Source organism: Gopherus flavomarginatus, chromosome 3, assembly GCF_025201925.1.
Source record: "Gopherus flavomarginatus isolate rGopFla2 chromosome 3, rGopFla2.mat.asm, whole genome shotgun sequence".
NCBI classification, from domain to species: domain Eukaryota; kingdom Metazoa; phylum Chordata; order Testudines; family Testudinidae; genus Gopherus; species Gopherus flavomarginatus.
Genome location: NC_066619.1, coordinates 70,271,898 through 70,293,272, shown reverse-complemented (window position 1 = coordinate 70,293,272; position 21,375 = coordinate 70,271,898). Strand labels below are relative to the sequence as shown.

Sequence of the window (21,375 nt, the reverse complement as noted above, 5' to 3'; positions counted from 1 at the left end):
CTAATTTTGGTCCAATAGTCAGAACAGGGTCTTAACTAGAGAAAATATTATACAAATAGAAAACTATCTACGCTAACTCTCACAATATGGCAACGTTTTTACATATGACCACCTCCAACTCTTGCCCATCTGACTTAAACAATGGTTCTGATTGTGGGTATTTTTTCTGGCAACTTCATATAGTCTTAAATCAGGTGGGAGTAGTTTGCTGTAAAGACAGGTGCACTTCAGTAAATGCTAGAGTACTGTAGAAATGAGAAAGGTTTAATAACTAATGATTTTTAAGTGAGCTGCTCCCTGCTATGCCGAAGAGATATTAACCTTTCATATTCATGACCTGTGTCATGTGACTGAAGCCAGGAAATGAAGATAACACTCCGACCAGCACGCCTGTGTATCAAATCTATTATGTAGTGTCAGAAGAAAACTGAATCTTTGGCAAAAATTGAGCAAATGAAGATAGCTGTATCCCTCAGTCTGCAAAGGAAACTGGAAGAGAATTGGAAGTGGCAGCAGAACTTCCAAATTTTCCTGGAACCAGGTGGTATTGCAGAGAAACTGGAGATGGTGAAATTCTTTACAATGCTACAAGTGGCAGGCCTAGAGACTTAAGATCTATAATGCAATCCAGTAGAAGCAAGAAAATGATTGTAAACAGCTAACCAACATTTCAAGAATACTATGAGCCATGCAAAAATGTCACTTACATAGGCACATTTTCTTTACTAGGAACGAGTTGCCAGGTGTATCATTGAGCCTTATGTTAAAGAGCTATGTATTAGACCTAAATCATATCAATTTGAATTGTTAACTAGATGAAGCAATTAAAGACCAAATCACTTGTGGTATAATTGATAAGTCAAAGCAAAGTTATATTATGAAAAACTGAAATTAGTGATAGAACTGAAGTTCGTCTAATTGCAAATACATACCAAGGCATAAAAAAATAAAACAGCAGAGACCATATATATTTGTAAGAAATGCAGAGGCAATCATCACACAAAGATTTCCAGCACAAGGAGTGCAGTGTCATGCATGCAATAAAAACAAATTAAATATGTCACTCTCAACACAAATTGCAAAAAAAAAGAAAATATATTCAAGCAAAATATATTAATGAACATATAGCTGAAGGACAAATCACTGTGGTACAAAAAATCAATTTTGTTGGTGCTCAATAAATTTGCAAAGCAATTTTCTACAAAAAGACTGGTGTGTGGCATGAGAAATAAATTAAAAATTTAAAATTAACTTTTGAAGAATGTGGTGAGATGTTTAATGGACTGGGATGCACTATGTATATAACATCACACAGAGAGATCCCCAAAAACGGAAACACTTTCCAGCTTCCAAAATTACATCTTTAATGCACTTATCAACTTGCCTTAATAGTCTGCACTACATTTTTATTATATCTATCTAAGCTCAAGAACTTTCTCTCTTATGTAACAGTGCTAGCAGATACTCAACAGATAGAGCTGGGGTCAGCAACCTTTCAGAAGTGGTGTGCTGAGTGTTCATTTATTCACTTTCATTTAAGGTTTCGCATGCTGGTAATACTTTTTAATTATTTTTAGAAGGTCTCTCTATATAAGTCTATATGTTATATAACTAATCTATTGTTGTATTGTAAAATAAACAAGGTTTTCAAAATGTTTAAGAAGCTTCATTTAAAATTAAATTAAAACGTTGATCTTACACCACCGGCCCGCTCAGCCTGCTGCTGGTCTGGGGATCTGCTGACCTAGGTCGGTAGCGGGCTATGCGGGCCTGCGGCCAGGACCCCCTCTGGCAAGGCTCCAGCAGCCAGAACCTGAGACTAGCAGCGGGCTGTGCGGGTGCAGTGCTCAGCCCACTGTCGCTCAGGAGTTCCATCCGCTGGCTCCTGCCAGCAGGGATTCCGGTTGCTGGGGAGCGGAAGACAGAAAAGAGAAGGCCGGGCAGGACTTTTAATGGCACGCTGGGTTTAATGGACTCCGGTGGCAGCAGCGTGCCATTAAAAATCCATTTGCGTGCCGTCTTTGGCACACGTGCCATAGGTTGCCAACCCCTGGGATAGATGATAGCCTTTTTATTTGGAAGCAGATTGACAGGTAACACTGAATAGTTATATGACTGATCTGAATGGCACAATGTCATCTGGAAACAGTCCAGGTAAGGCAAATACATCCACTTAGGCCTGGGCTGCACTAGTTGGGGGGTTCGAACTAAGATACGCAACTTCAGCTACTCTATTCGTGTAGCTGAAGTCGAAGTATCTTAGTTCGACTTACCTGGCCATCCTCACAGCAGCGAGTCGACTGCCACGGCACCCCCACTGACTGCGCTTATTCCTCCTCCCGAGGCGGAGTACAGGCGTCAATTAGCGGATTGATTTATCGCGTCCAGATGAGACGCGATAAATCTATCTTCAATCTGGTGGGTAGTATAGACATACCCTTAGATACATTTATAAAAGATTTCATTAGCAGGTGGATATGTTACAGCCTGAGGATGAGATTTTCAAAGCAGTGAAGATGACTTACACGTGTTCCTTTGAAACTGATGGAAGACGTGTGGCTAGGACCCCTGTATTGCTCTGAAAATCTCAACCCTAGTTTTCACTTTTGTTTTTGTGAAGTCAAAATCAGGTTTCTCAGGCTTACCTGTGAAAATGGATTACAAACATATAGTATTTGAAATATGTCTGGATTCAAGTTGTAATGGGAACCTTACTTTTTGCACTACCTATCTTTAGTTCTAAGATTCATAACCTTAACGTTGCATTTAATCTAAATATGTCAAAAGTGATTGTGCAAAAAGTCTCAACTTCTATGTTATAGACAAGAAGATCACTGTTTAGCTTACCAGAGAAGCTGAAGAGGTGAGTATATCACAGTCCATAAGTACCTATGCAAGGAAAAGCTTTCTGATAGTAGATGCCTCTTTAATCTATCTGACAAAGAATTAAGATTTGAAGGCTGGAAGTTGGCATTAGAAAATTGAAAATGGTAATAAGGCATAATTTTTATTTTATTTTTTTAACACTGAAGTTAATTAATATTTGGAACAACTTACTGAGTGATGCAATGGATTCTCCACTCTCTGCACTCTTTAAATCAAGACCTGATATCTTTCTAAAATATCCTGCTCAACAAGATGTTATGGGCTTAATGCAGGAATTATGGTGTAAAATGTTATGGCCTGTTATATAAAGGAGGATGTCGAGTAGAGGATCACAACAATACCTTTTGGCATTAAAAAAATAAAATCTATGAATCAAATGAACATTGGAATTTAATTTTAAGTGGTATAGTGTAAGTATCCTCATCACTCCAGTAGTTGCTATCACCAGTATAAAAAAGTTAATTCCAGCTCCTTTGTGTATTACAAATTCATACAAAATTCCTCATCTATAGAAACTGCCTTCTGATTTTAAATCCACTCAGCACTGTAACTGCTGTCATTAGTCTCTACTCTTGCAATATGATACTCGATTGGTCCTTCCCAGGCTTATTTCCCCACAGTGACAGGGAAGAAAGGAGAGAAGAGAAAAAAAAAAAACAGAGGGAATAAGAGGATACATACAAGGGTAAATATTTGTAAAAGGAAAAGTAAATCAAACTGACCAATACTATTACCACATATAACATTCTCATATCTTCCTGGTTTACATAAATTGAGACCATTTAGATAGGTCAGATACCTACACATCAGGTATTTTTGCTTAAATATTTCTTTACAGAAGTATCAAATATTTGTATCTTCAGTTTTATTGAAAATACAGCAGATAAACCCATGTGATTACTCCTACCTCATCTACTTCATTTCTTCTCTCCAGAAGAAGTCGGAACAGATTAGCTGTGATCTTGTTATCTTGGAGACCCTGTCCAAGGCCACGGTTGTCATCCTGCATAAGTCGACGGTCCATAATGACTTCTAACTGGCCTGAAAAACAAATATTGAGGTTATGTTGATGATAGCAGCATGTGTTGCTTTTATTAGCCACATGAACCTTATTACTGTAAACAGCAATGGTAAAAATAATCCAGATAATATTTCTTACAACTGGAGAGTCTGTGATATCTATGATATTGGGAGGGTTGAATAAGCATTTTAATAATGCCCTTGCTTTGGTTTCTTATAACGTTCTCAAATTTTTACTTATCAGGCTAACATTTTCAAGCAGTGGTCTCTGGATAAGACTGGGTTTTTTTCCAAGTTTGGACAAAAGTTAGTAAGATGTTTGAGCTGCAGGAAAATGACAAATACTTTTCCTATTATAAAAGAAAGCCCAAAAATTTCTATTTGAACAGCTCTAGCCCTACAACGGGGGATGTGAAAGTTGAAAGTTTACAGGAAAAGAGGGGTTACTTAGGTGTAACTCTTGTTCAAGAGTTGCCTCTGCACATTTACACTTATGAGATATGTCTCTGGCAACAGGTTGATAAATTGCCTTGAAAAGCTTGTGCCCATAGGGGTTGCATGAGAGATCATGTGAGGGTGATGAAATTGGTCTATTCCATGTAACAAAGTGCACCTCCAACATTCCTTCTTCCTAACCAAAAAGTTACACAGAACTCTGACGTACAGAAGATGGGCAGATCAATTCTATGAAACTAAGACCAGAAGGGAATATTAGATTGTCTATCCTGACCTGTATATTTCATCCCATACCCCTACATTAAGGCCAAATACTTTATTTAGACAAAGGCCTAAGCAGCTTTCTGCACTGTAACTCCTGAGGTGTACACACTGCCAAGCCACTTAGTGCACAGAAACTGCGCAGTTGTAGTGCTCTAAACAAAAAACACCCCAACAAGAGGCGTAGAGCTTTCTGTGCCAGGACTACAGAGCTGTGGTGCCAGTGTATACACCGTGGCAATTACGGCGCTGTAACTGGCCTCCAGGAGGTGTCCCACAATGACTGTTCTCACCTCTCTGGTCATCAGTTTGAACTCTACTGCCCTGCCCTCAGGTGACCAAGCATCAGTCCCCCAACCCCCCGTACATTCCTTTGCAAATTTGAAAGCCCCCTTCCTGTTTGCTCAGTGATGTATGTAGTGGTCTCAGCACATCTTTCCAGGTGGTCATGCCTGCTCCACGCACCAGGCGATTCCCTGCTTGAAGCTGCTGGATCTCATCAGCATTTGGGGAGAGGAGGCTGTTCAGTCCCAGCTGCGCTGCAGACATAGGAATTATGACAACTACCAACAGATTTAACGATGCAGGATAGAAAGGGGCCATGACCAGAACACACTGCAGTGTAGGGTAAAAGTGAAGGAGCTGCAGAACGCCTACCACAAGGCGCGGGAGGCAAACCACCACTCCGGTGCTGCGCCCAAGAGCTGCCAATTCTACCAAGAGCTGGATGCGATACTTGGTGGCAACCCCACCTCCACTGCGAAGGCCCCTGTGGATACTTCGTTGGCTTGTATGCAGTCGAGAATGGACCAAACCAGGGGCGGGTCTATGTATTTTGCCACCCCAAGCACAGCAGTCAGGTTGTGGAAGGTCTGAAGGCAGCCTGACTGCCGCCCTCACGGAGACTGGCACGCCGCCCCCCCGCCGCTTCCCGCCTCACGCATGCACTTGGTGTGCTGGTGCCTGGAGCCGCCCCTGGATTGAGCAAGGAGGAGGATATCTTGGACGAAGCACGGGGTCGGGGGGAGAAAAAAGAGACCCAGAGGCAGAAGATGACTCGGAGGCCAAAAATGCATGCAGCCAGGAGCTTTCTTCTACCTTGGAGGAGCCTAGCCAGTCACAGCAGGAGAGAAGGCCCCCAGCAAGTGGATCTGATTTTGGGAATTGCTGAAGCGAGTTGTTGGGGGCAGGAGGGTTGCAAAAAGTTGGCTTGTCTCCCATCGCATGCCTAGTCTGAGTGGCGGAAGAGGCTGTTGATAGACTCCCTCACTTCACAGGAATCTCCCTCAGAGATAGCCAGGAAACTCTTGAGCAGATACTGGGCAATCCACTGCTGCATGTTCCTTGGCAGAACTGCTTTATTTCTTGCCCCATTAATGGTAACTTTCCCATGCCACTGTGTCGTCACGGTGGGCAGGGAAGGGGGACCATTGCTGCACACGAGAGCCACATCGGGGCCAGGGTGGAAGCTGCAGGCTTGGAGACGACCCTCCACTGATTCTCTGCTCACCCTTAGCAGTGAGATATCTTCCATAATGATCACAGCCTGTGGAAGGTGTGGGGACAGGAATGATTATCAGCCTCCCCCACAGTGCTGGCTCTCCACAAGATCTAGGTGCTTAGAGTACAGCAGGGTCTGGGACGAGGGATTTACCCTGCCCCCGCGGCTACTCACCATTTTGGGGGTCTTCTAGCTCACGAGTGCTTGCCTGAGGTCAGCCAGTTAGTGACAGGTTTGAGTGTACTGGCTATGTTCTAAAGCACTGAATCAGTGTTTTCTGTGTTGCAAACAATACTGCTTCTGTAAAATGTTGCATTTAAACTTCACAGAGTTGACCTTGGGAGCCCAGCCTCCCTCTTTGTTATCGGCAGCAGAACGGCTGTGCAGAATTAGAAAGCGGCCAAGAAGTACTAAGGAGGACTTCTCTGTGAAGTTATGATGCACTCCACTGCCGAGAAACAGGAATTGAAGGAGAGGTGGGTCAGCTAGAAGAGGGACCTAACGGAGAACACAGCACACCAGAAAGAAGCCATGGAGCGGCTCATAAATGTTATAGACACACTCCAAGCGATACTAGCTCTTCAAACCAAGGAGCTCCACACTCTCCCACCCTCGCAACTGCTGTTGCAACACTCTTTCCCATGCACCCCACACAAACCGCCAACACACTTATCAACCTTCTGGCTCCAGTCTCTACCCGCAGCATTCCACTCCTCCCTCCTCACAATCCAGCACTGTGGACCCCAACTACCCATTGCACTGAACACCCGTCCCGCTGCAGTTTGGCCCTGCTGAAGTACAGCACCCGCTGCACTGTACTCCAAAGGAGAAGGTTGGGTATGGACTCTGGACATACATAAATCTGTAGCCTTCCCGGAATCCCTACACTTCTTGAGACCTTCCCTTCTCTCCATCCCCCTCCCTGCTGATGTATTTTTTCATTTGACTCTCTCCTCCAGTTGTTATCTTTTAATAAAAGCAATCTTTATTCTATTAAGTGAAATTAAAAAGACCACTGCAAAGCAACAATTATGTTAAGCCCCCTTCTTGCATCATGTGCACCAATCACCACCTAGCATTACAAGCTTTGCAATCCCAAGCATAGCAACAGATATTAGCGGCTTTCAACTTCAAATTGCTGTCTCAAGGCATCCCTGATCCTTATGGCCCTGCGCTGTGCCCCTCTAATAGCCCTGGTCTCTGGCTGTTCAATCTCAGCCTCCAGGTGCTGAGCCGCTGCAACCTAGCCCTGAGTGAAGCTTTCACCCTTCCCTTCACAAATATTATGGCTATGGCTATAAGCACAGGAATATCGTAACCGGCCAGGTCCAGCTTCCCATATAGGCATCACCTGCGGGCTTTTAAATGGCCAAATGCACTTACTCAGCCCATTGTTGAACCACTCCTTGCTGCTGTAAAATTGCCCCATGTATGGCTTCGTAAGCCACGGCATTAAGGGGTACGTGGGGTCTCCCAGGATCACAAAGGGCATTTCTACTTCCCCTAGGGTGATTTTCTAGTCCGGGAAGAAAGTCCCTGCTTGCAGCCTCTTGAACAGGCCAGATGCATGCGTCACGCACCTTTCCAGACCAGCCTGCGTTAATGTCTGTGAAACGCCCACAGCGATCCACAAGCGCCTGGAGAAGCCTTGCGAAATACCCTTGTGATTAATGTACTCGGTGGCTAGGTGGTCTAGTGCTAGAATTGGAATGGGCGTGCCATCTATTGCCCCTCCGCATTTAGGGAAGCCCATTTGTGCAAAGCCATCCACAATCTCATGCACGTTGCCTAGAGTCACGGTCTTTCAGAGCAGAATGCGATTAATGGCCCTGAACACTTCTATCAACACGACTCCAAGGGTTGACTTTCCCACTCCGAACTGCTTGGCGACCGATTGGTAGCAGTCTGGAGTAGCCAGCTTCCACTGTGCAATCGCCACACTCTTCTCCAGGGACAGGGCAGCTCTTATTCTCATGTCCTTGCACCATAGGGCTGTGGTGAACTCATCACACAGTCCCATAAATGTGGTTTTCCTCATGCCAAAGTTCTGCAGCCACTGCTCATCATCCCAGACGTGTATCATGATGTGATCCCACCACTCATTGCTAGTTTTCTGAGCCCAAAAGCAGCGTTCCACTGTGGTCAGCACCTCCATGAATGCCACAAGCAATCTCGTGTCGTAGCTACTGCATGTGGCGAGATCAATGTGGCACTCCTCTTGCCTTTGCAGTTTAAGGAATAACTCCATTGTCACTTGTGACATGTTGGTCAGAGCAAGCAGCATACTGGCCAGCAGTTCGGGATACATTCCTGCAACCTGAAAGAGGTAGCCCGTGCTGTACACGAACTGTTGAAAGATGGTGCCAAATGTGGACCGAAGCACAGAAATTGCTATGTTCCTCATCTCATAGATCAGGATCCTGAGAGTAGCAGAGATACTTGGTGATGCATATGGCTGGTATATTCAAAAACCACTACTTACTGCTATCTGTGTTGTTCTGCTAGATGACTGCTGGATGGATACATATCCTGGGTGACAGTGTACATCCTGACACATGAGATCAGATGTTCCTGGCTAAAAGAGTTCATTGAGACTGTGCATACACACTTGCAAGGGTCCTCAGGCCCTCAGCCAAGATTATATACGGAGTGCAGCCCCAACATTCCCTACATTTCTTACACTAAGTCAAGAATTTATTATCAAATTCCAAAACAACAGGGAAAGGTGAGGGAAGTCTAGATAGACTGAGGCAATCATCTGAGAAAGAGTCACACTATGGTAAGCAATTGTTTTTTCTCCTTCACTCAGTGGTGTGAGGAATTGCTATGATGCGAAGCAATGCATCACAGGGCATTAGAATAGGACCCAGGATGCACCGCAGCCTCCTCTGCCTTCCCACAAGACTTAGCATCAAAAGAGAAAGAGGTGCTCTGTGGGACAGCTTCCCAGAGTGCACCACTCCAAATACCGCTGCAGGTGCTGCAAGTGTGAACATGCCATTGTACAAGCAGCTGCCAGTGTGAACACACAACAACAGTTTTCATTCTGCATTCTTTGAGTGACACTGCAACTGCTGGTGCTGTAACTTTGTCAGGATAAACATGCCCTAAAGCTTTTCAGTCCTCAGGAAAATAAGCTATTTTGTGCCACACCAAGAAAGCAGACAGGGCACTCGATAACTGGTGGGGGTTGGGGGAGGGAGACAGTAAATAAATAAAGATCTACTGAGGATAGCACCTAGAGTACTATACACATCTTTCAGCACATCTTTCATATGCTTAAACAGGATTTATTCATGACCACTTTTATGCCTAAAAGTAAATACTAAAAACTAGTTTTATGAACTGGGTTGGTATATAGGAAACTTCTATTCACCACCTCTTACAATGCAAGAATAAGGGGATATTCAATTAAATCAAAAGGTAGAAAATTCAAAACTGAATAAAGAACATACTTTTTCCAGACAACACAAAATTAGATGGTGTAACTCACTGCAATAAGGTACATTGAAATTGGAAGCTTAGCAGGATTCAAAAAACACTTTTATAGATAAACAAAACTATCCAGAATCATAAAAGCAAACATTAAAAAACCCCAAGAGCAATGGATTGGATATAATCCCATCTCCTTAAGGACATAAAATAACTTCTAACTAATGGGAGTTAGGAAGAGAGTTTCTGTGGGAGTAAATCTCGTATCTGCCTACTGCATGGCTTCCTCTTAGCAACTAGTGCTCGTCACTACTGGAGATAGGATACTAGAGTAGCTGGACACTAGTATTCTGATTCAGAATGGCCACTCCCATGCTCCTAATATATTCCTCACACTACAAACTGTAATGTTTTAGATGTAGTAAAAATGTTCCTTTCTTTACATTCTCAAGGAAGGGATACTACACAGCACAGTAATCTGTGAAACAATCCTCTGAATTCCTGAGATGATTTAATATGTAGGTCAGATTTTGAAAACCTTTCCCATACTGTACTTACCACTTTTCAAGCTTGTAACCCCTAGAGACTGAGCAGAATGTAGAGTCAAACGAATGCCACCATCCTGGATATAAGCCATTGTAGTCATTGGATAGATATTTGCTTGAAGAGGCAATTTGCTCATTGCCACTCTGGGCTGAATCTACATCATCAAAATTAACATAAGTACATTCCATTGATATTTAAATATGTAAAAAAATACAAAATATATCTTTCTAGGCATTTATCTTATACGCTTTGGGAGCAACAATTGATAGACACCAAAGCAAGTCCCTCCACTGTATCGTTCAGCTTAGCAGGGACTTATGGCCAACATTACTTCAGAAGTGGTGTAACTTACACGTACCTGTAGTTCAAAGTAGTTTTCAAAAAATGAAAGGTTCTTCAATGGAATTTGCATAAAGAATTGTAATGGCTCTTAGCATGAGGAGCAGTATTTTTGAGAAAAGTAGATTGTGAATAAGCTCAAAGTAGTGTAAAAATTATTCCTAGGGTTTCTAGCATGGATCTGTGTAGATGAAGGTATAGTACTATCAAATATTCTTTAGTTCTTTAAAACTTCACTTGATTTTTTTTTTATTTAAGTGCAGTACTACTTTGAAATAATTAAATAAAATGGCCAGTTCTTACTCGACAGATCTGGGTCCCTATGTACTCAGAATTATATCTGGTGAGAATAGTGAAACAGAAGTTTTTACTATTTTTTACTTCTACAAACACCACAGAGCCAACATAGCTAAGAAAAATGATCTGCATTCTTTCCCATCAGATGCATCATCAATACTATGGCTTACTATGTTCCAATAAATTATTATATAGTTTATATGCATCACAGTAGCCACTAGAGGTCCAAAATAAGATCAGGGCCTGCTAGGCACTGTGCAAACATATAGTAAGAGCCAGCATCCACTCCAAATATCTTATAATCTAAATAGACAAGACAGAAAAGGAAAGGAATACAACATATCTATAGTGTGTGTGATGATTTGTTAATGACCTATTAGTTCAATGTATTTTTATGCTTTGACCCTGAGAATTGTTTCAGGTCATCACAATGTGGACTGAGAAAACTATATGGTTGCCAGAAATGTTCTTGATACAACCGACGTAGCTTTGAAGTCCATTTTAAGGGTGGATTCTACTTTCCTGTTTGCAGGGGTTTGTTCTTTGTTGGGGCTGGTGGGTTGTTTTGCTGTTTTAAAAGAAGGCACCTTCCTCAGGAAATATCACATCCTTTGCCACGGATAATATCACTTTATCAATGCTGGTATGAAAAGGGAATTTTGGGGTTCTTAGATTCTGCAGAATTTCGTGGCCTCCTGACAGAGCAGATGCCAAAATACAAAACTCTGAAAAGTTATGTAAATCTTAAATTGCCTTGAAATGGAACACATATTTCTCTTTGAAAGTCTCACCAATATTTGTAACATGCTAATTTCCATGATGACTAACATCTACTTTAGTACCTTATGTAGGCTGAAGTTTCTGAGACAAAAATCTGAGTCTTCTACATATTCTGCAGCATACACAATGCTGATAGCACTCAAAAATAATGAAAAATGAAATACTTCATTTTTTAAAATATCTCCTCCTCCTTCCAATACTCATGCACAGAGGAGATTATCTTTGAAGAAGCCCAAAGCATCATACAAAACTAAAATAATAATAACAATAATAGTCTATAAACAAAGGATATACTAGTACCATCATATTGTTATAACCAAACACAGTTTTTGTATACAACGTATGTCTGTCTGTCATGACAAACCAGCCTAAAATAAACATTTTTTAATCTTGGAAAAGCCATCCACAGCATTTAAGTGCATCTAAGTCATGTCAGGAAAAATATTATATATTTAAATCATTGCCTACTTTCAAACTAATTAACATTCTCATACTAAACTATTATTTGCTTGGGTAGATAAGACAAAAAAAATCAACTAAAAAACCCATATATTAAGCCATGATGATTCTAAATTGTCATAGTTACTATATTCAGAATTAACAGATGGTAATTACCTGATATCCATTAAGGTCAGTGTAAAACCTGTTTTGGCTGTTTACGTCAGATGAAATTCTCATTGCAATCTCACGATTGTATTCTCCTCTAATGTCCACAATATTGGACAGCTCAAGAGACTCACCTTCCAATCCTAAATTTAAAAGTATATTTACAATTTCTGATTATTAAAAAATAAAAACCAAGTTCTATAGAGCTCTCCCCATAGCATAACAATGTTTCAACTCCCCTCAATCAATTTTCCTTCCATGTTAATGTCTACCTTATAGAGAGGAGTAATTTTAGAACCCAGTCCATGTATCAGTATTATAGAATGGGGTAGCAGAGGCTCTCTACATCACTGCTACCTACCAGATTTGCCATATAATTTTGAAAGCTTCAATAACATGGAGTAGAAAAACGATGTGGATTATTAAAATCTGCAGATTACAAATAGCCAAAACCAGTATAGAAGTCAGCACACTCCCGCAGGCAATGGAGTGTGCAACATCATTGCTGAGTACAGCCCCTGAGCACTAGCTAATCCTCTGGAACAGGCTGCTCCTCCACCTTAAATTGTTGGTGCCTGATGCTGCTGCTGCTCCTTCTCCTTTTTGGGTGTAGGCATGCTGCTGCTAGTCTCCTACCACTCCTATGATAATAAATAATAATAGGAGATATACCAATCTCCTAGAACTGGAAGGGACCTTGAAAGATCATCGAGTCCAGCCCCTTGCCTTCACTAGCAGGACCAAGTACTGATTTTTGCCCCAGATCCCTAAGTGGCCCCCTCAAAGATTGAACCCACAAACCTGGGTTTAGCAGGCCAATGTTCAAACCACTGAGCTATCCCTCCCCCCCCAACTCTGATACAATCATAGGACTGAAGAGAAAGTACAGAGTCATTTGAATATGAGTAAATAGGGCTTTCAAGGGCAGAGAATTTGAAGACTTCATTTTGATGTGACTGGGAACACAAAGTATGTCTATTGGGCGATGGAGAGGGGAGGGATGAGAGCCAGATTTTAAAAGTTAATTAGGTGTACACAACCTATGAGGAGTTTCAAAATGGAGCTTACAGGTTAATGTTTTATAAGATAGTATGCCACATCTTGGCCAAAACAAGAAAAGAAAATTAAGAAAAGATTTGTTTGTAAACTATAAGCTTCAGACTTAAATTCTGGAGTAAGATTGTGTGTAGCCTTGATCTCATCAAAATATCAAGAAAATCCTCAAGTTAATTTCATAGTAAATGGATTACTTCTACCCTGGTTGACCATCTTGTCATGGTTTGGCTTTCCAATGTAATTCTAACATGTTTTTCAACATATTTCAACAACTAGTAAAAGAGGAAAACAGGGCATACAATCTTTGAACAATTCCAAAATTTAGAATAACTTGTGGAAAACACATTTCAGCTGGTTCTCCAAGAAAATTTAGTGAGTCAGCAGCACAGGGGACAAAAGATGCGTACTGATTTATTTGGTGAATTTTATTTTGAGCACCTTTGTATGCTGGAGCCATGTTAGCACTCTTGTCATAGCTCTGTCCCCTCCAATTAGCCATATTTAAACAGTCTTTATTCAGACTCTCTAAAGTAACCAGTCATACCCTTCTCTGTTTTGGTGTGAATATCAATAAAAATCTACAAAGCAGTCACCAACCTCTTCTCCATTTTTTGGATATCTCAATATACCTTAACACTTGAGACATTTGTTCCATTTGGAAGAGTTTGGAATACAAATACGATGGAGAAGTATTTAAACTTTCCTAAATCAGTCAAAAAAAGTCTACAACGCTTTTTATAGGACTGGTCTTAATAGTGTCTACATGATCTCACAACATGCTACCATGCCTTGCAAGCAATTCAAACACACACCAAAAATTACCATTATGACAACTTTCTAATTTCTCATCTGAACCTCTCAAAACTAAATCTCTCACCCAAGCATAGCAAAATATGCAAGAAATAACGCAAAATACTGTATCTTATGATAGCAGATTTGCATATCTTTGTCAATTGCGTAGTCTTTTACCAACCATTCTGCAATTTCCATCCAGCGAGCAATTGCCTCCACCCGTTCTTTGAACGTTTATGTAGGCATAATCAATTGCTAATGTGGAAAAAGTTTGTGAACCCAGTTTTTCAGTTTGCAAAGGAAGACAAGGAGTTTGGCTGGAAAAGCAAACAATTGAAACAGAACAAGGCGGCAAGAGTCAAACTGCATATCAACCAAGATCGCTGGTGCAATTCCCCATTAGAAATTTTGACAAAGAATCACAATTTTAATATTTGCCTTTATTTGCGTTCACTAAGCAAACAGGTTCATTCTAACTGAACAATGGGACCATTTTCTACCAAAAAAACCAAACAGAATCTGTCACTTTTGTGGCCAAGCAGCCAGATCTCGCTTGAAGACAAAATTCTGCCCCATGCTTCCAATAACCAAACCACTTTCAGAATCCACATCTATAGCAGTTGCGCTAGTAACCAATGGGCAACATTCTGCTGAAAATCAAATTCTGGGACCCAACAATTCAATGTCAAGTTTTGTGCCAGAATCAGATACTCCAGAACTGAACAAGCCTGACAAACCCAAATCAACATCCTCACTAGCTTAGGGTAAGGGTAAGAAATGCAAGCAGCAGAACTGTCTGCAACATGGTCAAATATTTCAAGTTATTTTGTAGACCACTCATACTTTTCTGATTATCTTTTTCATGGGCCTGCTACAGCTTGCATTTTTGAGCATCACTCTTGTGCTTGTAGGTATTCATGGTGGAAATCACAGCTGACCATAAGAATTCACCCACCATGCTCTTTATGAATGAATTGCTATGTTTGGAATAACTGCACTAGAAGTTGAAAGAGCTAATGAAACGTAAGGAAACCAGGTAAGAGATCATAATACCTCTGTGAAACTCAGAGCTGCATCAGGTAAAACTAATGAAAAAGAGCTCAGGAATGCGGATAAGTTTAATTGAGGTCTAGTGAAGGGAACAGTTACAGAGAAGGTTAGGACCCCAAAATGGAAGAAAAGAGAAAAAAGTTAAAGAAAGAGGAACAAGGCCTGGTTTCACTGAAACCCCTTGAACTGCCTTTCACATGGCCATTTGGAGCAGGTGGTGCTGAGCTCTATTCCTACTTATAAACCATGAGGTTCAAACAGTTTAAAATTTTTACAGTGGACATAGATCATCATTTGTATTCTCAAATCACAACTAATTAACAGGTTTCAGATCCAACTCTGAGTGGCGAATAATGATGGGAACAGGTCAGATGTACAGACCAATCTGGACTGCTTAGTAAGATGCCATTGTGTGTTTTAACAAAACCAATTGTGAGGTCATACATAAAAAACAAAGAATGTAGGTCACACTTACAATATACATGGCTGAATCCGGGAATGCAGTGACATTGACAAGAACTTAAGGTCATGACAGCGTGATAAAGTTCCTCCTCTGCCTTGGAGGGTTCTGCGCTTTCTGGCGGATTTGCTCGCCTCAGAGGTTCATGGCAGTCTTCAGTTTGGCTCCTTTTGTTAGTGGCACAAAACTGCCGTTCACTTGGCTAACCTCTTCACTGGCCAGGATTGGGAAAAGGAGAGGAACAATCCCCACAGTCTCTGCTGGCCCACCTAATGTGTCAGGGGACAGGCCAGAAACCTTTCCCTCTGATGGGACCCACAGTCCAGATCAACTCTTCTTATATCAAATAGGGAGTTGAGGGGATGGGGGGAACCTGGGCCCGCCCTTTACTCTGAGTTCCAGCCCAGGGCCCTGTGGATTGCAGCTGTCTATAGTGTCTCCTGTAACAGCTGCGTGACAGCTACAACTTCCTGGTCTACTTCACCATGGCCTCCTCCCAACACCCTCTTTATCCTCATCACAGGACCTTCCTCCTGATGTCTGGTAATGCTTGTACTTTGCGGTCCTCCAGCAGTATGCCTACTCACTCTCAGCTTCTTGCACCTCTTACTCCCAGCTCCTCACACGCGCGCCTCACTGACTGAAGTGAGGTCCTTTTTAAACTTGGTGCCCTGATTAGGCTGCCTATCTTAACAGATTCTAGCAGCTTCTTAATTGGCTCCAGGTGTCCTAATTAGCCTGCCTTAATTTATTCCAGCAAGTTCCTGATTGTTCTGGAACTGCCTCTGTTATCTTACCCAGGGAAAAGGGACCTGCTTAACTTGGGGCTAATATATCTGCCTTCTATCACTCTCCTGTAGCCATCTGGCCCAACTCTGTCACAGTAGGTAATCAGTTGAACATGAGCTTCCTGTGCAATATTGTAGCTAAGAGGGTAATTGCAATCCTTGGAGAAGAGAAGTGGCATTACCTCTGTAATACTGCACTAGTGAAACCTTATCGAATGTGTCCCCACTTAAAAAAAGATGGCGGAAAAACTGGAAAGGGATCAGAAAAGATAGAAGAATGCTTCAAGGTTTTGAAAGTACACAGTGAGAGACTTAAGCTGTGTACTTTATCCCAGAGGAGATTTAAAGATGCCTTGATCAGAGTCTGCAAGTACTTACATAGGTATGATCAAATATGCCCCTGTACCCACAACCTACACACTATTGTAATAAATCTTTGTAACAAAAGTATGCCTTGGAAGGTCTGCCTTGAAAACTCAATTTTCTGATCAGTATTGTCTTGGTAAAATTTGTATGGCAACACTGTATGTAAAGTTATAAGATTTTCCTATATGATGTTATTAATACTTGTTCCAAATGCCACAGCGCTGCCCAAACAAGTCAGCGAACAGGTCTCTCTTAGACAAAGAATGTGTGCATGCCTTTCGTTGCATTTAAGCAGTAAACAGAATCATCAAGCAGGAAGGGAAACAAAGAAAGCTCGAACAGTTGAGAAAAAGCCAGCAAGAACATCCTTCCATATGGACTCTGTCTCCTCGTTCCCAGCTGGAAATGTTTTTCAAGATAGGGACTGAAACTATAAAAAGGAGGAACAAACACCCCAAGGGACATCTCACTTTCCCTGAGCATCTGAAGTGACAAAGAAAGCATTAGTTGAACTTCGGGGGAGAGATCGTGACCTACTGAATTTGGTCAGTAAGACTGCTGGAAGCACGTGGTGAGAAACTTTGTTTGAATCTGATTAGTTTAAGTTAGGCATTAGTAAAAGTTTTATCCTTATTTTTCTTGTAACCATTTCTGACTTGTACATTTCTGACTTGTACTTCATTACTTGTAGAAACTTAAAATATCTCCCTCTTTGTAGTTAATAAACTTATTTTACTGTTTATCTAATCCAGGGTGTTTAAACAGAAGTGTCAGAATAACTATCTGAGATAATAAAATGGCATATTCTATTTAAGGAATAATAGACTTAAACTATTTTGTCCTGTCCAAGAAAGTACAGGACATACATTTTTGAGGGAAAATCTAAAACTAGAGATGTGTTGGGGTCACCCTGCAGTATAACCAAGGCTGGTGAGAGCCAGCGCGTAACCCAAGTGTGGCAGGCAGGCTGCAGTTACACACAGACACTCAGGGTGTAGTTTTGCATGCTGGAAAGCTATTTGTGAGTGGCCCACGTGGAAGATATTTCATCAAGGCATTGTAAGATATCTGAGGTTGCAGGGTAGGGTGACAGCTGCTCGTTAGTCTGGATTGTGCACTGCAACATGGAAGAGAAGTATAATTACTTAGAAAAAAAATTGTATTTGAAGAAATGTATTCAGGATGCAAACTCAAACACTGAAAAAGAGTTACAAACTGCCAGGCTGATGCTTGCCTATGCTACTAAAAGTTCTGATATGACAATAAGTGGATTCCCAACATTTCTGTCTTGATGTTCCCAACTGACTTCAAATAGACAAATCTTTGCATGCTGTGCTACTCCAGAAGCCATTCCATGAAGAAAACACAAACTAATAAAATTGGTTAAGCAAGTCGAGCAATATGGCTGGATATGAACTCTGGCTGTCAGAAGAAATTAACCCTATCAAAATAATTTACATTTAAAAATCCAAACACTATGATAAAGAAATCAGAAAAAAAAAGTAGGGAATAAAATATTCTCTGCACTCCTCCAAACACTATACTTCTGTTTCACTGAGCTACAAAAAAATGTCCATAGGGAGGTGGTGATGATGGAACAGATTTGGGAAATTCTCAAAATATTACAATTCTCCCTCCCTCATTTTAGCAATTACAACTTAAATATTTATTATTTCTATAGTAGGTAGCCAAAGAACCTAGTAAGGATTGCAGACCCATTAAATGCCGCATGCAGCTGAGAGAGATTTAGGGAGGCACAAAGAAGCCATTCATACTTCTCATTGCTGGGGCTGGTTCTACCAATGGCCTGCTCCTCAGCACAGGTGCAGCCTCAAGGCCAGTCTAATCTAAAATAGCTGCACAGTGCCAGAGCAACAGGATGTCCCAGCTACACCACTGCTACATCCCTTATCTCAGGAATGCTAGCTGTGCTGGGTGTTGAGTGGTGTAGGGATAAAGTGAGAAAGGCCAAAAGCCATGTAGAGTTGGACCTTGCAAAGTGAATTAAAACCAATAGTAAAAGGTTCTACAGCCATATAAATAAGAAAAAAAAGAAGTGGGACCACTAAACACTGAGGATGGAGTGGAGGTTAAGGATAATCTAGGTATGGCCCAAGAGCTAAACAAATACTTTGCCTTAGTCTTTAATGAGGCTAATGAGGAGTTTAGGGACAATGGTAGGATGACAAATGGGAATGAGGATATGGAAGTAGATATTACAATATCTGAAGTAGAAGCCATACTCGAAGAGCTTAATGGGACGAAATCAGGGGGCCCAGATAATCTTCAGCCAAGAATATTAAAGGAACTGGCACACGAAATTACAAGCCCCTCAGCAAAACATTTTAATGAATCTGAAAACGCAGGGGTTGGACCATATGACTGGAAAAACAGCAAAGAGTCCTGTGGACGAGAGCTGAGGAAGCATTGTTCCAGGTAGGCCATAAAAATATTATTGTGGGGCCATGCGGGTGCCCATAGCTGTGCCACTGATCTGGAGATGTATATTGTCATTAAATTTGAAATAGTTGTGTGTGAGGATAAAGGTACAGAGCTCAGCAGCCAGTTGTGCTGTAGCATCATCAGGGATACTGTTCCTGTCAGCTTGTATTCCATCTGTGTGTGGGATGTTAGTGTAGAGAGCCTCCACATCCATGGTGGCTAGGATGGTGTTTTCTGGAAGGTCACCAATGCATTGTAGTTTCCTCAGGAAATCAGTGGTGTCACGGGGATAGCTGGGAGTGCTGGTGGCATAGGGTCTGAGTAGAGAGTCCTTCCTCAGCTCTCGTCCACTCATGCCCCTTCTTTACCTACGCTACATTGATGACATCTTTATCGTCTGGACCCATGGGAAGGAGTCTCTAGAAAAATTCCACCACGATTTCAACAGCTTCCACCCCACCATCAACCTCAGCCTGGACCAATCTACATGGGAGGTCCACTTCCTAAACACCATGGCGAAAATAAGTGATGGTCACATTACCACCACCCTATACCGAAAACCTACCGACCGCTATGCCGACCTTCATGCCTCCAGCTTCCATCCCGGGCACATCACACGATCTATTGTCTACAGCCAAGCACTGAGGTACAACCGCATCTGCTCTAACCCCTCAGACAGAGACCAACACCTACAAAATCTCCACCAAGCATTCTCAAAACTACAATACCCGCATGAGGAAATAAGGAAACAGATCAACAGAGCCAGATGTGTACCCAGAAGCCTCCTACTGCAAGACAAACGTGAAGAAAGAAACCAACAGGACTCCACTGGCCATCACATACAGTCCCCAGCTAAAACCTCTCCAATGCATCATCAGGGACCTAACAAACCATCCTGGACAATGATCCCACACTTTCACAGGCCTTGGGTGGCAGGCCAGTCCTCGCCCACAGGCAACCTGCCAACCTGAAACATATTCTCACCAGTAACTGCACACCGCATCACAGTAACTCTAGCTCAGGAACCAATCCATACAACAAACCTTGATGCCAACTCTGCCCACATATCTACACCAGCGATACCATAACAGGACCTAACCAGATCAGCCACACCATCACTGGTTCATTCACCTGCACATCCACCAATGTAATATACGCCATCATATGCCAGCAATGCCCCTCTGCTATGTACATCGGCCAAACTGGACAGTCTCTACGGAAAGGATAAACGGACACAAATCAGATATTAGGAATGGCAATATACAAAAACCTGTAGGAGAACACTTCAGCCTCCCTGGCTGCACTATAGCAGACCTTCAGGTGGCCATCCTGCAGTAAAAAAACTTCAGGACCAGACTTCAAAGAGAAACTGCTGAGCTTCAGTTCATCTGCAAATTTGACACCATCAGCTCAGGATTAAACAAAGACTGTGAATGGCTTGCCAATTACAGAACCAGTTTCTCCTCCCTTGGTTTTCACACCTCAACTGCTAGAACAGGGCCTCATCCTCCCTAATTGAACTACCTCATTATCTCTAGCTTGTCTGCATATATATACCTGCTCCTGGAAATTTCCATTACATGCATCTGACGAAGTGGGTATTCACCCACGAAAGCTCATGCTCCAAAACATCTGTTAGTCTATAAGGTGCCACAGGACTCTTTGCTGCTTTTACAGATCCAGACTAACATAGCTACCTCTCTGATACATATGACTGGAGAATTGCTAACATAGTTCCTGTTTTTAAGAAAGGAAAAAAAAAGTGATCCGGGTAAATACAGGCCTGTTAGTTTGACATCTGCAGTATGCAAGGTCTTGAAAAAATTTTTGAAGGAGAAAGTAGATAAGGACATTGAGGTCAATGGTAATTGGGACAAAATACAACATGGTTTTACAAAAAGTAGATTGTGTCAAACCAACCTGATCTTCTTTGAGAAGGTAACAGATTTTTTAGACAAAGGAAATGCAGTGGCTCTAATTTACCTCAGTTTCAGTAAGGCATTTGATACAGTTCCACATGGGGAATTATTAGCTAAACTGGAAAAGACGGGGATCAGTATGAAAACTGAAAGGTGGATAAGGGACTAGTTAAAGGGGAGACCCCAACAGGTCGTACTGAAAAGTGAACTGTTAGGCTGGAGGGAGGTTACTAGTGGAGTTCCACAGGGATCCGTTTTGGGACCAATCTTATTTAATCTTTTTATTACTGACCTTGGCACAAAGAATAGGAATGTGCTAATAAAATTTGCGGATGACACAAAGCTGGGAGGTATTGCCAATACAGAGAAGGACTGGGA

The 21,375-nt window shown here is 41.8% G+C and overlaps 1 protein-coding gene across 2 annotated transcripts in view; it reads right to left on the bottom strand.

Annotated features, from left to right (window-relative positions):
• MAN2A1 (mannosidase alpha class 2A member 1) overlaps nt 1–21,375 on the bottom strand; it is a 200,208-nt gene that overhangs the window by 43,426 nt on the left and 135,407 nt on the right. For both annotated transcript variants that reach the window (XM_050945620.1, XM_050945619.1), the window contains exons 17-19: nt 12,134–12,267; nt 10,115–10,256; nt 3,794–3,927 (exon numbers count right to left, since the gene is read on the bottom strand). In XM_050945620.1, coding sequence (XP_050801577.1) covers nt 3,794–3,927; nt 10,115–10,256; nt 12,134–12,267 — 410 coding nt within the window. The remainder of the gene's footprint in view (nt 1–3,793; nt 3,928–10,114; nt 10,257–12,133; nt 12,268–21,375) is intronic.